At 33.3% G+C, this 15,519-nt stretch overlaps 1 protein-coding gene across 1 annotated transcript in view; it reads left to right on the forward strand.

Moving 5' to 3' along the window:
* LOC139870914 (protein fluG-like) overlaps positions 1-15,519 on the forward strand; it is a 43,544-nt gene that overhangs the window by 23,184 nt on the left and 4,841 nt on the right. The window contains exons 3-8 of the mRNA XM_071858676.1: positions 14,179-14,250; positions 14,359-14,482; positions 14,776-14,881; positions 15,043-15,199; positions 15,263-15,358; positions 15,454-15,502. Of these exons, the coding sequence (XP_071714777.1) occupies positions 14,179-14,250; positions 14,359-14,482; positions 14,776-14,881; positions 15,043-15,199; positions 15,263-15,358; positions 15,454-15,502 (604 nt within the window). The remainder of the gene's footprint in view (positions 1-14,178; positions 14,251-14,358; positions 14,483-14,775; positions 14,882-15,042; positions 15,200-15,262; positions 15,359-15,453; positions 15,503-15,519) is intronic.

Here is a 15,519-nt window from a genome sequence, read left to right on the forward strand (position 1 = left end):
TAGGCACATGTTTGTTGACTATTGGTTTTTAGGCCCATGTTTGTTGACTTTTGATTTTAGGCACTAAATAACTAGTTAGATAATCCTCTCATTCCATCCTAACTATGAAAAATGCAGCTCATTCCTCCTCCCTCTCTTTTTTTTCACATCAAACACACACACACACACACACACACAAATCAACCATCAAACTTGCTTGTTTGCTCTTACTCGTTTGATCAATCTTGCTCCGATCGTCGTTCTCTACGCGTGCGTATCATTAATTTTGTGATCAAAGGTATAATTACATAAACCCTAATCTTTAAAATCTAATTTTTGTTAAAGTTTCATGGATTAGGTTGTCTATTGCTCAAGTCTTGATGTTTGATGAATACTAGATGCGATAAATTGCTCGTTTTGATTGATTAATGCGAAAACCGAATTGTTTATTGCATGTACAGTAAATTTTGACTTTTTAAATGTATGATATTATGTGATATTCAGAATCCTTGCGAAAAACTATTGATTTTAGGCTTTGGATTCGCTTATTTTCGTTTCCGGATGATCAAGTTATGTCCATTTGAAATTAACGTTGTGTTTTTGTTGTGTAATCCGAAATCTGGGTTTGATAGACCACGAATTGGCTTGTGAAATTAATACCACTGGATAGTTAATTTAAAAACACACAATTTATTAAACTAGGATATCATGTCGTTTACTTATGTATAACCTGAGATATGCTCGATTTAGTGAAAAAGTTGATTTATACAGCACTTGCATGAAAACAGCCTTGTATGATAAAATGTGTTAAATTCTGGATTTAAAGCTTTTCATATTTGAAATGTACACAAAAAGTACTTCATCTTTCATGTAGATATCATAGGCTAATTGTATCTATATCTTCGGGTAATCGCGTGCGAATGTGACTAGCGAAACTAGAATCGAATCTGTAAATTGCTCTCTGTTTTATACTCTGTTGATTGTGTTTATTGAATGAACATGTAAGCTTCTGGAATATGAATTTTAACATGATATGTGACTTATTGTTAGTTTATGTCAATCTCTGAAACCTTATGCATTGGGCACAATAGAGCCATACTTTATGTAAATTCTGATTTGAGCTGAAAAACTGAATGTTCAACTTGCATGAATAAACTGTACAAATTGGCTAAACCAAAATTGCTCAATTTTTGGTATGCGTTAGTATAACTTGTCCTTGAACCATGGCCACTGGTCTTGTATCAATTGCATGTCCCTAACTCCGGTTATAGAAAAAACGAAATCAGTGCGCGGTCAGAAACTGACTTGGCAAACCATAAATGTATCTCTTCTGATTCCTAACTTTTAATTATCGTATGAGACCCTGGCCAGACTTTTTGGAATCAATTTTGAGTATACTTATGATCTGGAGTTTTCCATGTTTGCATGAATTTTTACTATGAGATAATATGCTAAGTTTGCTACATGTACATGAACTTTGTGCACAACGATAAACTGAAATTGTGAAATTGACCATGTATGACATAAAACGTGTTGTTTGACTTAGGTTTGACATGTTGACCAACATTTGACATGAACCTACTGATGTTGACTTTGGTTGACTACTTTGACCAAGTTTGACTTTCGGTTTGACTTCGGTTGACTTTGTTTGACTTGCATGAATTAGTTGATTGTATGTTGACTTCTACTTTGAAACGCGTCGATTCGAGCAATAAAACAACTTATACTATGAAACCACACTTGTTTAAGACATATTTATTGACCAACCTAAATACATATACTTAGGTTGCATTACTCGGCTATAAACCGTACAAGTAAATTGTCCACTTTTCAATCCGAGCTTTATTCAAAGGTGAGTCTACAGTCCCGCTTTTTACATGTTTTCAGGGATGAGAATTCACGCTGTTATACTTATATTATCAAATGCTTTTTGTATTGACACGAGTACTATATCTGCATATTGAGTTTGTACACAAAGCCTCTAGCTTGAATACTTTAAATACCATCGGTGTAGGCACAATTTAGATGGACGGATCCGTTAGGTTGACAACCTCACCCGCTATAAAAACTGTGGTGCATTTACTTTGAACATAATATATTCGTACAAGTGTATAACATTTTTATGAGGTAAAGGCGGGTATAGTGGATTCTATACTCGGGTCATTGCTAGTATTCAGGTGCTCATAGATTATGCAAACGTTTCGCAACTTGGAGTTGTACTTGTAAAATCTCGTGGTCAAGGAATTTAAACTATTTTCTGATAACTGTTTTCAGATACTATACAACGTTATTTAAAACTGTGGTTTACGAACAAATGAGATAAAACTTGACATGGTATTGTCTACGAATATTTGAAACTTGACATGGTATTGTCTACAAATGATTGAAACTTGACATGGTCATGTCAACAAACTTTTGAAATGGGACACGGTGTTGTCTACAAACTTTTAACGTTAAACCTTGGTGGTCTTCCACTAATAAACATCTTCGAAATATTATTTTTTAAACATACTGTATTGTTTACTTAAAACCTGTAGATTCACTCAACATTGTTGTTGATCCGTTTTGCGTGTTTTATTCTCAGGTATTAATTGCTTCCGCTGTAGAATATTGCTGTTACGTAGAAGTCAAGCCAAGCACTGGGACCAGAGTTAACATTCCGTTAAAGGGATTTTTGACGGGGTGTTACAGTTTGGTATCAGAGCTTTGGCTATAGGGAACTAGGATGCATTAGTGTGTCTAACGGTAGGGCGCATTAGTTGGTCTAGTCTATAGCCGTGTGTCTTGGATGACTTTTATACACCATACTTGCACTGTTTGTGTCACTATGCTATATGTAGTGCAACACAATACATCACATACATATACACACTGTACCCATATAATATGGACTTGAATTAAACACTATACTATGAATTGCATACGTACATGCGACGCGAGATTTAACAGAATTAAGTCGACTACGCTATCTTAAACTTATGGAGGAATGTCGAATGGAAATATGAGATAGCGTAATGTAATGACCGGGATTACATTACGGTAACTCATATAGAAGTTCCGACATAGCAAAACAAGGAATTGGGAATGAGTCAAGTAGGTTACTTGGATAAATACCATTTAGAACATAAACCGTTTAATTTCAAATATGAGTAGAAATTTACATTGTACGATTTAATTGTTATTATAACCTATAAGGAGCGTGTAATCACGTCACAATTCGTCACTACCCAACACTGTCCATCATCCCTGATTTCTACTTGGCACTACGAAGACACTGCCTGGACATACTCATCATCTTATACCACTACTCCTTGCTATTTTTCGTTGCTTACTACTACTCAACGCTGCCTCTCACTACTAGTCGCGACCGATCACTACTTCTCACTGCATATCATTTTTGATCCACCGACATCTTACTGCAATTATTGCGTAAATGGAGTATAGACAAATCATATCTTATCATATCTATCCAATAGACTTTGTCTAAACACTTTTCCTAAATTTCCTCCGTAAAATACGGAAATCTTTTTGCTATATATACATATATCGAGGAGACGAATATATCATTCAGTATTCAACACCCATTCATAACAAAAACCCTTTATCCAATCATATAATATGGATTTCTCACTTGATTCCTCTAACTCCTCGAGCTCCAATGGCAGCATAACCGGAACGAACGAACCAATTAGTCATCATCAATTCTGGATGAATTGGGGATGGGTTCGTAGTCGACTCAATCAATGGAGACAAGAAGAAGGTGATCCCTTCCACCAACCGAATTCACCTCTTGGTGAAGAACCTGAAGCACTTACCGGCGAACCAATCCGGAACACCGTTTTCACCCTCATTTCCAGGATATCCCGCCACGAATATCTAATATCCAGAATTCTAGATCTTATTCATCCACTTGTCCGAACCGCCAATCATCCCGGAATAGTAGAAGAAGTCAACGAGCTTCGCGCTCGAGTAGTGGCTCTGGAGAATATGGTGCGAAATCTAAGAGCATCAGCAGCATAACCAGCACCACTAGTACCATCAACATCACCACCAACAGCATCAGCTTCACCAACAACATCCGCATCCCACACCTCAACATCACACTCGGTACTTCTGATATCAACATCATACGCCCCATAGATACCAAGGAATATTAGTAATTGTGAGTTAAGATGTATTGACTCATTCTTCCTGGAAATAAAAAATTATATATGTATACTTTATATATATATATATATATATATATATATATATATATATATATATATATATATATATATATATATATATATATATATATATATATATATATATATATATATATATATATATATATATATATATATATATATGGTTTGGAACAATAATAAATCTTTTCGTACTAAGCTATTACGTGTGAATCTTAACTAGTATGTACTACTTGGTTAAATCATATCATTAATATGCTATGATGTACATCATTCGTTAATGACTTAACAATCATTAATCAATGCTTCAGCACAATAAACTCCATTTCATAATAAACTAAGTGTATTATTCAAATACATGTTTGATTTTTCACTTTTATTTTTGATGTACTCGAAACTTTCTAGAAAACATTATTCGTGCCTTGTAAATTTCACAAGAACTCCACGAGCATCAATATCATATACCGAGGTATATCAATAAACAATGAACGATGAAGTATTGATTCATAACTTCATTAGCAAAATATTTCACGATAATTATGAAATCTCTAAGGCTTTGGAGATTATCTTCAACAGTAAATCAAATGAGTTTAATATTATATTAACTCATTAAATCCATGATTACATCTGAAGAATAAATACGAATATATATCTTCATAAAAATTGTAATTAAAAACCCTTCTGTACAAACTGTAAATTGTAAAAATATTTAACGGGTAGGTAAAACCCGAGAAATATTTATATCTCACATTAATATGTTACATTATACATTCTTCAAATTCTGATTCAATAATCAGTAACTATACTAATTACACTCACAAGATATGTGTATCCGTTCACTAAAGAACAACTACTACATATTATGATTTTGACGTATCGGAATCTAAGTAAAGCTTTAGCAAGTGTTATCTTCCTAAAGATCACTACATTCATGAATTATATTCATTTGTATTCTATGATGAATTATCACATCAAACCATCGAAATTATCATTCATTACTTTTGAAATCAACAACGCCTATTCGTCAACCATTAGACCCGTTAACGATTACAATCAGCGTTTAATCATCTAAAAATAAAATCTCTTGAAACCATCTTGGATTAATAACCAACGATTCAGATTCGTTAACCTTGAAAATGCTGACGAAGCAACAAAAGCTATAGATGGTCTTAATGGCCAAAAGTTTGATTATAAAGAACAACGTATTGAAAAAGCTCAGATTTGGAACTGAAAAACGGATTGAGCTAACCATGAAGGAGACCAAGGACAAATACAAGGACCAAACCTTATATTCAAAGAATCCAGGTAATTCTGGATCCGATGATATCTTTAGAGAATATCTTGCTCCGAAATCATGCTGAATTTCTAATGGAAGATGATGATTCACAGACCTTACAATCATCATGAACCATGTTACATAACTCTTTCATTCTATTTAACTACTAAACATATCAAGGAAATATATTTCTTGATGATTCAGTCTTTTTCGAATATTCTGGTAATTTGACAAATCAAATCGAGCTATTACCTTTCCTTTCTACCTTGTATATTATGATCATTCGAAACTTCATACCTACGAATTCTGGACCATTACTTGCTTGATTTAAAGTCGAGAAGAGAAAACAAGGTGAAAACGGATACTATGACGATGAACAGCGAATGTTTCTGCATCATCATCTGCTATTGATCCGTATTATTTGACCATGTATAGAAGAACAAGTTGAAGATCTTCTTGGATAAAAAGCATGAGTCTTCGAAAAATAGGTCAGAATATAAAAGACAACAAACATGGAAGATCATAAACCATTTATATCAATAAGTATTGAAAAATAGAGGAGTGGTAGAATTAAAAATACTGTCACCCCTAGAGCATTATAGAAAAACAGAGATTCTTCTGGTGGTGGACTAAAAAGAAGAATGACTGTATACACAGTCAAAATAGTAACGAGAATCAAGAGCGGATGAAGCATCTTCACAAAATTTTCGAAAATAGAATCTTGAAAGTAAGAAGATTGAGGTTGAGAAAATAAGGCCGCAGAGATGATTAATTTATATCAGAACTTTTTACCATAGCAACACGTCAGCCGATTAAGATAATCCTATTAAATCAAAAAGAAAAGGATTCTAATTTCCTTAATTACCGGGATTCAAATCTCTCAGATTTCAAACGATTATATTCAAATCCCTTGAATTTAGGAGAATCAATAGTGATTACATCGAAAAGTCAAGGCGAACAACTATTACTTCAATACATCCATTAGTGACATATTCAGTCGTATTTTTACACATAACCGAATCATTTCATTCATATTCTTGATGAGAAGAAATTCTATACACTTAACTGGTATTCATTATGAAACCTAACGGACCTTATAAGTCCATCCGTATAGAGATCTCGAAAGATTATTTAATCTTATCATATTATTTGACGAAACACTCGTATATGACCAAATTCTTTTATTAAAAGAATCTATGAAGGCTTACGTCTGGAAAGACAAACTATTCAAGCCAAGTATAAACTTTATTTGCAAACTTCGTTATAGAATTCAAGCTCACGTTGAAACGTGGATTTCTAATGATACGAAAATATTTTATTTTCATCAATAACTGCCACCATCCAAATTTCGGGACGAAATTTCAATAACGGTGAGGTAATGTAACAACCCAACTTTTTCCGTTACTTTAGTTAACTGTCCGTTAGTTAGTTAATGGAACTTACGTGAATTTTTTTTTTTGTATTTAAAGAAATTAAATGCGTACTTGATCCTTAGTGGATTACTTGAATTAATATGTTATATTAATTAGTAAACTTAATTCGGTTGACGAATTAAACTAGAAACGACACGATTAAAGTTAATCAATCGCCTAGAAAACTTTTCAGTTAACGGTACTCAGAAAAACGATAGAATAATTATTGTTAATAATTATTGAACTTACGAAAGAAATTTAATTTATTATTTACTTAATGAATTAAACACGGTGATTTTGTTTCAACGACTAGTTAACGTTCCGGAGATTCGGTACGGTTAACAGCACTCGAAACGAACCACGCGCGAACGAGCTTTTACACAAAATGAGCCCGAGACCCGAGCCCGAGACCACATGGCCATGACCTCATACCTCATCATCCTTGGTCCCATGAGTAGCCAATGCATGTTGACTATTAGTTTAGGCACATGTTTGTTGACTATTGGTTTTTAGGCCCATGTTTGTTGACTTTTGATTTTAGGCAGTAAATAACTAGTTAGATAATCCTCTCATTCCATCCTAACTATAAAAAATGCAGCTCATTCCTCCTCCCTCTCTTTTTCTTCACATCAAACACACACACACACACACACAAATCAACCATCAAACTTACTTGTTTGCTCTTACTCGTTTGATCAATCTTGCTCCGATCGTCGTTCTCTACGAGTGCGTATCATTAATTTTGTGATCAAAGGTATAATTACATAAACCCTAATCTTTAAAATCTGATTTTTGTTAAAGTTTCATGGATTAGGTTGTCTATTGCTCAAGTCTTGATGTTTGATGAATACTAGATGCGATAAATTACTCGTTTTGATTGATTAATGCGAAAACCGAATTATTTATTGCATGTACAGTAAATTTTGACTTTTTAAATGTATGATATTATGTGATATTCAGAATCCTTGCGAAAAACTATTGATTTTAGGCTTTGGATTCGCTTAATTTCGTTTCCGGATGATCAAGTTATGTCCATTTGAAATTAACGTTGTGTTTTTGTTGTGTAATCCGAAATCTGGGTTTGATAGACCATGAATTGGCTTGTGAAATTAATACCACTGGATAGGTAATTTAAAAGCACACAATTTATTACACTAGGATATCATGTCGTTTACTTATGTATAACCTGAGATATGCTCGATTTAGTGAAAAAGTTGATTTATACAGCACTTGCATGAAAACAGCCTTGTATGATAAAATGTGTTAACTTCTGGATTTAAAGCTTTGCATATTTGAAATGTACACAAAAAGTACTTCATCTTTCATGTAGATATCATAGGCTAATTGTATCTATATCTTCGGGTAATCGCGTGCGAATGTGACTAGCGAAACCAGAATCGAATCTGTAAATTGCTCTCTGTTTTATACTCTGTTGATTGTGTTTATTGAATGAACATGTAAGATTCTGGAATATGAATTTTAACATGATATGTGACTTATTGTTAGTTTATGTCAATCTCTGAAACCTTATGCATTGGGCACAATAGAGCCATACTTTATGTAAATTCTGATTTGAGCTTAAAAACTGAATGTTCAACTTGCATGAATAAACTGTACAAATTGGCTAAACCAAAATTGCTCGATTTTTGATATGTATTATTATAACTTGTCCTTGAACCATGGCGACTGGTCTTGTATCAATTGCAAGTCCCTAACTCCGGTTATAGCCAAAACGAAATCAGTGCGCGGTCAGAAACTGACTTGGCAAACCATAAATGTATCCCTTCTGATTCCTGACTTTTATTTATCGTATGAGATCCTGGCCAGACTTTTTGGAATCAATTTTGAGTATACTTATGATCTGGAGTTTTTCATGTTTGCATGAATTTTTTACTATGAGATAATATGCTAAGTTTGCTACATGTACATGAACTTTGTGCACAACGATAAACTGAAATTGTGAAATTGACCATGTATGACATAAAACGTGTTGTTTGACTTAGGTTTGACATGTTGACCAACATTTGACATGAACCTACTGATGTTGACTTTGGTTGACTACTTTGACCAAGTTTGACTTTTGGTTTGACTTCGGTTGACTTTGTTTGAGTTGCATGAATTAGTTGATTGTATGTTGACTTCTACTTTGAAACGCGTCGATTCGAGCAATAAAACAACTTATACTATGAAACCACACTTGTTTAAGACATATTTATTGACCAAACTAAATACATATACTTAGGTTGCATTACTCGGCTATAAACCGTACAAGTAAATTGTCCACTTTTCAATCCGAGCTTTATTCAAAGGTGAGTCTACAGTCCCGCTTTTTACATGTTTTCAGGGATGAGAATACACGCTGTTATACTTATATTATCAAATGATTTTTGTATTGACACGAGTACTATATCTGCATATTGAGTTTGTACACAAAGCCTCTAGCTTGAATACTTTAAATACCATCGGTGTAGGCACAATTTAGATGGACGGATCCGTTAGATTGACAACCTCACCCGCTATAAAAACTGTGGTGCATTTACTTTGAACATAATACATTCGTACAAGTGTATAACATTTTTATGAGGTAAAGGCGGGTATAGTGGATTCTATACTCGGGTCATTGCTAGTATTCAGGTGCTCATAGATTAGCTTGAATACTTTAAATACCATGTATGACATGGTATTGTCTACGAATATTTGAAACTTGACATGGTATTGTCAACAAATGATTGAAACTTGACATGGTCATGTTAACAAACTTTTGAAATGGGACACGGTGTTGTCTACAAACTTTTAACGTTAAACCTTGGTGGTCTTCCACTAATAAACATCTTCGAAATGTTATTTTTTAAACATACTGTATTGTTTACTTAAAACCTGTAGATTCACTCAACATTGTTGTTAATCCGTTTTGCGTGTTTTATTCTCAGGTATTAATTGCTTCCGCTGTAGAATATTGCTGTTACGTAGAAGTCAAGCCAAGCACTGGGACCAGAGTTAACATTCCGTTAAAGGGATTTTTGACGGGGTGTTACATACAGTACCAGGCCTCGACACTTTTATATATATTTTTTCTGTTTTCTGTTTTTAATATATATAAATATTTATATAAAATAATAAAATACTTATATTTAAAAACAAAAATAAAAATATTTTTTAACTTTATATATTTTAAACAAACTTTTAAAAATAAATATATAGATACTTTTCTTTTTATATTTTTGTATTTTTAATATTTAAAACGTATATTTTTATATAAAGAACTTAATAAAAAAAATTTTATATATAGCGTTGCGCTTTCGGCGTTTTAGTCTCCCCGGCAGCGGCGCAAAAAATACTTGATGTGCGTAGAGGTGTATACAAAATAGTTATATTTTTGCTACAAAATACTATTAAATACGATACAATTTTACACAAGTTATTTATTTATTTATAGAGTGGATATACCTAAACCTTGCTACAACACTTATAGGCAGTGTACCTAATCGTACAGTAGTGTAGTTTTTAGTAAGTCCGGTTCGTTCCACAGGGATCTAATAAACTAGTTCAACGCTATATTAGTTTTAACTTATAATTGTAAAAATACAAATATATATATATATATATATATATATATATATATATATATATATATATATATATATATATATATATATATAAGTAATATTATTATTATAAAAGGGAGTTTTTACCGTTTAATGACCGGTTTGTCGATTTTAAAACTTTAGTCGCAGTTAAAACCTAATGTAAAATATTAAAAATAAAAATAACTTAATTTAAAGCGAAAATTAAATAACGATAATGAAATTGCCATAAAATAAAATGACAATAAATAAAGTGCGATAATTAAAAAGTACGATAATTAAAAATGCAATTAAATACAATGACAGTAAATAAAAGTGCGATAATTAAAAGTGCAATTAAATATGAAATATATAATTATGCTTATTTAAACTTCCGTAATCATGATGTTTGACGTGTTAATTTTAGTTTATTCTCATGGGTTAATTGTCCTTTGTCCTGAATTATTCAATATGTCCATACGAATTTGTCCATAATAGTCCATCAGTCATAATCATAAAATGCGGAAGTCTTCGTCAAATTATTCTTATTCCCGAAGTCAAATATTCCAACTAATTGGGGATTCGAATTGTAACAAGGTCTTAATACTTTGTTTAATGAATACACCAGGTTATCGACTGCGTGTAATCCAAGGTTTTATTACTTTGTTAACAATTACACCAATTACCCTTGAATGTAATCCACCATTGTTTCAACAAGTCTATTAACTATTAATCCAGTTCCGTGTCCGGTAAAATGAACAATTATTGGTATTTATAGATATCCCGCCCACCGTACCCAGTCAAGCGTATGTGGTTATATATAAATACGTCAAATTATAAGTCTATATATTAAATTAACAAGGTATCGTTTAGTTAATATAAAGCCCATTAATAGCCCATAGTCTAATTTCCACAAGTGTCGTTCTTTTATCCAAACCACAATTATGGTCCAAAGCCCAATTACCCAATTTTAATATTTAGCCCAACATCATGATTACTTCGGCATTAAATAAGCATAATAATAACTTAGCTACGAGACATTAATTTAAAAGGTTGAACATAACTTACAATGATTAAAAATAGCGTAGCGTTACATGGACAGAATTTTGACTTACACCCTTACAACATTCGCTAACATACCCTTATTATTAGAATTTAAAATTAAAATATAATATATATATATATATATATATATATATATATACGTGAGAGAGATAGAGAAAAAGATATATAAAACTGGCCAAAACACGCGAAATTTATAGATGTGGCCTGATACTTGGGGCCATGCGATCGCATGGCTTTTGTTCTTCCAGGCCATGCGATCGCATGGCCATCTGGGAGAGTTCACATGACTTTGTTTTCTTTCTTGCCGACGGTTTTTAATAATAATATAATATATAAATAATTTATAGAATTATTTAAATATTATATTATATTCGTGTGCATAGTTGACTTGTAATTTTTAGTCCGTTGCGTCGAGCGTTGAGAGTTGACTCTGGTCCCGGTTCCGGATTTTCGAACGTCCTTGCGTACAATTTAATATCTTGTATTTTGCGTTTTGCGTCTTGTACTCTTGTAATTTTGAGACGTTTCTCATCAATAATTTGAACCTCTTTGATTGTACTTTGTAATTTTTAGCTTTTTGGTCGTTTGCGTCTTCAATTCGTCGAATCTGTCTTTTGTCTTCACCTTTTATTATTTAAACGAATATCACTTGTAAATAGAACAATTGCAACTAAAAGCTTGTCTTTCTTGAGGAATAATGCTATGAAATATATGTTCGTTTTTAGCATTAGCAGCGCACAAGGCACATACTCAGAAAGTATCATTACATCCGCCAACTTGTAGCAGAAAATGACATATTATTAAGTAGAGTTGACACGACTAAAAAACTTGGATGATCCTTTCACCAAGCCTTTGCCACAGACTAAGCATGATGCTCATATCATGTCTATTGGATTCGTGTCATTCATGATAAAGTTTGATTGTATTTATTATGTAAGTTTGACACCTTAAACATTGGGCAATATTGTACTACAATTAATCTGATGATTAATATATCGAGATTATATCATACACACGATGCGATCACTTCATTGTATATTGCCATGTTTCATTTCGCATGTTTTAGCTTCCAATGAATATTATTTCATAAACCTCCACAGTCGGTCATTCTCTAAGGAAGAGAGAATTGAATTAAGGCTGCTATGAAGTGTAGTAATATAGGCTTATATGAAACTGCATTCATGAGGAACTTGATAGTTGATCAAGGTTTTGGAGTGACCACACTTAGAAGCTACTTCATGGTTTTGAGTCAAAAAGTAAGCTCTAAGATGGCAACATCATTTATCCTAGAGTGGACATGTATGTGGAATCCTAACACAAACTGTGGTATACTTTGACATGTTTCTAACGTTGTGCGTAAATTCCGGTCATAAGGGAGCAGATCGGGTATATCATTGAATTTGGTGGATGTCTATACAGTTGAAGCAATTTGTTCCTTCTTCTTTAAGCGAGTTGAAGCGATATCTCTGGGCCCCTCGTTGATTTGTGCTGATTTAAAAGCATGACCATGCTACGACTGAATTAATGGAATATCAGTCTATTTGATCTCCACAAATCTCTATCGAGAAACATAATCTTGAACGATGATGATTGACACTTAACCATGTCACACGTTCATATAGATATCTTGAACAAAAGGATGTTTGATGTAAATCAAAACATATGAGTGTAACTTAGTAGACTAGTTGTTACACATGGTGTGTCTTTTAAGACTAGCCAATATTATTAATGTCAGTGCAAGTGGGAGTCTGTTGGAAATATGTTCTCGAGTTGGCTAATAGTTTGACCGTGGTACATATATTCCGAAGGTATGCCCATGAGATTAAATAATATAAAGTCCATTTATCCTATTCGGTCACACGCAAAGGGCCAATCGTAAATTATTTAATCTACCTTTTAATCGGGAATTAATTTATTGAACATTTGTTAATGGTTTAATAAATTATACAAGTTTGAGATTTATTTAACTATTTAGTTAAAAATTGTTTAACTACTAATTAATTAAATAAAGTGTAAGTAAACTAGATACATTGTATCTAGACACCTTTAATTTAACCAATCTTACACTCCACCTCACATGGGAAAGGTAAAAGCATGCTTGCCTTTTATTTAACCCATACATGCAACTAGTAGAGCGTGCATTCATCTAATCTCAAACTCTTCCATTTGCTTTTTCTCTCATCTTCAAGTATCAAAACCGAAAATACCCGTGTTCTTGAAGTGGTTCGGTGATCTTGAAACCGAGAAGAAAGGCTTCGTGAATTAGAAGATGTAGATCGAGCAAGGTTGGAACTTTGGGTGCCTACCGTTTAGAGGAACTCTTGTTTGGGTTCACCGCAAGGATTTTGAAAAGGAACTACAAAGGTTGTAATCTAATCTCCTCTTGTTCAATTTATGTTTTGTTTGCTAAAAGTTTTATACATGGGTCCTTGAAAGAGTATGATTTTGTAATGATTTAATTGCTTCCGCTCGATTTGTGTTTGGTATCATACTCCAACATAAAGTTCATTTGGATTACTCCCCGAGTTGATGATTATTCACTCAAAACCCGACTGAGTACTCCTCGAGCAGGGATTTTTGCAACCATGTGTATATTTGTGTTGCAACATGAACATAGTATAGATAGTGACAGTTTTTGAAACTCTCTCAAAAGTGACCGTGATAAAGTTATCTCATTATATGTTACTACAAATCAGGGAATAAAATCCGGGATGCGTTGGACACTACATGGATTTAATGAAGTATTCTTAGAGAAATTGAAGTCATATCCTTTTGTGTTCTTTTCAAAACCACAGTTTAGCATTTTGTTGATATAAAGGTAACAGTTTAGTATGTTGGTTCCTTATCGTTGTGTTGTAACGTTTTCTGTCAAAGCGGGTACTACAGATGTCGCCAAAGTGGTTGGTTTAAAAAGCATAGCCGCATATCGCAGTGGCCTTGATATTAATACACATGTCACCGATGACGAGGCAGCAAAGGCTCTTGATGAAGTTCTGCTTGGTGAGCTTTACTGTACCTTGTTATACTATCAGCATCATAGGTGGCAATTTCTACCCATTTACTTATGAATGAGTTGATCCGGGTAATATTTTGATAGTGTCTTATGAAAAAGAAAAGAAACTAACAGGCTAACAGGTATTAAACTCTATCTGTAATTCCAATAGGTGTTTTGGGCAAATGACCAAAAAGCTACTTGTTTTACTTTAACTGTTTTGACCTATGTTACCAGACCCGCTCATTTTGCCACCTCTAATCTGTAGCAAGATTGTTATCTGACAATTTGTATTTTTCAGGTGGAAAGCCTATTCGAATCTCAAACAAAAACCTCATCGATTATATATTCATCCGCAGTTTGGAGGTGGCCATGCGTTATGACTGGCCCATGCAGATACATACCGAGTATAACAGATGAGAAAAATTGGCTTCACCCTTTTTCTTTAGTGTTTGAGAATCATTTAAATCAAATTGTTGAGTTACAGTTTTTATCAGCAATTATTTAAATCCAAATACCCCATTGATAATTCCTTATTAAATAGTAACATGTATTTGTATATTACTAGCACTGGAGACAAAGATTTGGATTTGCGGCAGGCTAATCCCCTTCATCTTCGAAACGTACTTGAAGACCATAGATTCTTGGACTGTAAAATTGTCCTTTTACATGCATCCTACCCTTTTTCAAAAGAAGCATCATATTTGACATCTGTTTATCACCAGGTATAATTTTGGGACTTGAAAGGGCAACTTAGTAATTCTTATACTGATGCTAAAACTATTCAGGTGTACCTTGATTTTGGTCTTGCTATTCCAAAACTCAATGTCCATGGCATGACATCATCATTGAAAGAACTTTTGGAGCTCGCACCACTAAAAAAGGTGACACTCATCAATCTCTAATTACAGTTTCTATAGTTTGTGTGTATTGTAAGAGTATATTAAGCTCATTTGTATTTTGGACATTGTACACGCAGGTGATGTTTAGCACTGATGCAGTTGGATTTCCTGAAGCGTTTTACTTAGGTTTGTGAAACCAGAAA

This window comes from Rutidosis leptorrhynchoides, chromosome 10 (genome assembly GCF_046630445.1).
Source record: "Rutidosis leptorrhynchoides isolate AG116_Rl617_1_P2 chromosome 10, CSIRO_AGI_Rlap_v1, whole genome shotgun sequence".
Taxonomy (NCBI): Eukaryota; Viridiplantae; Streptophyta; class Magnoliopsida; order Asterales; family Asteraceae; genus Rutidosis; species Rutidosis leptorrhynchoides.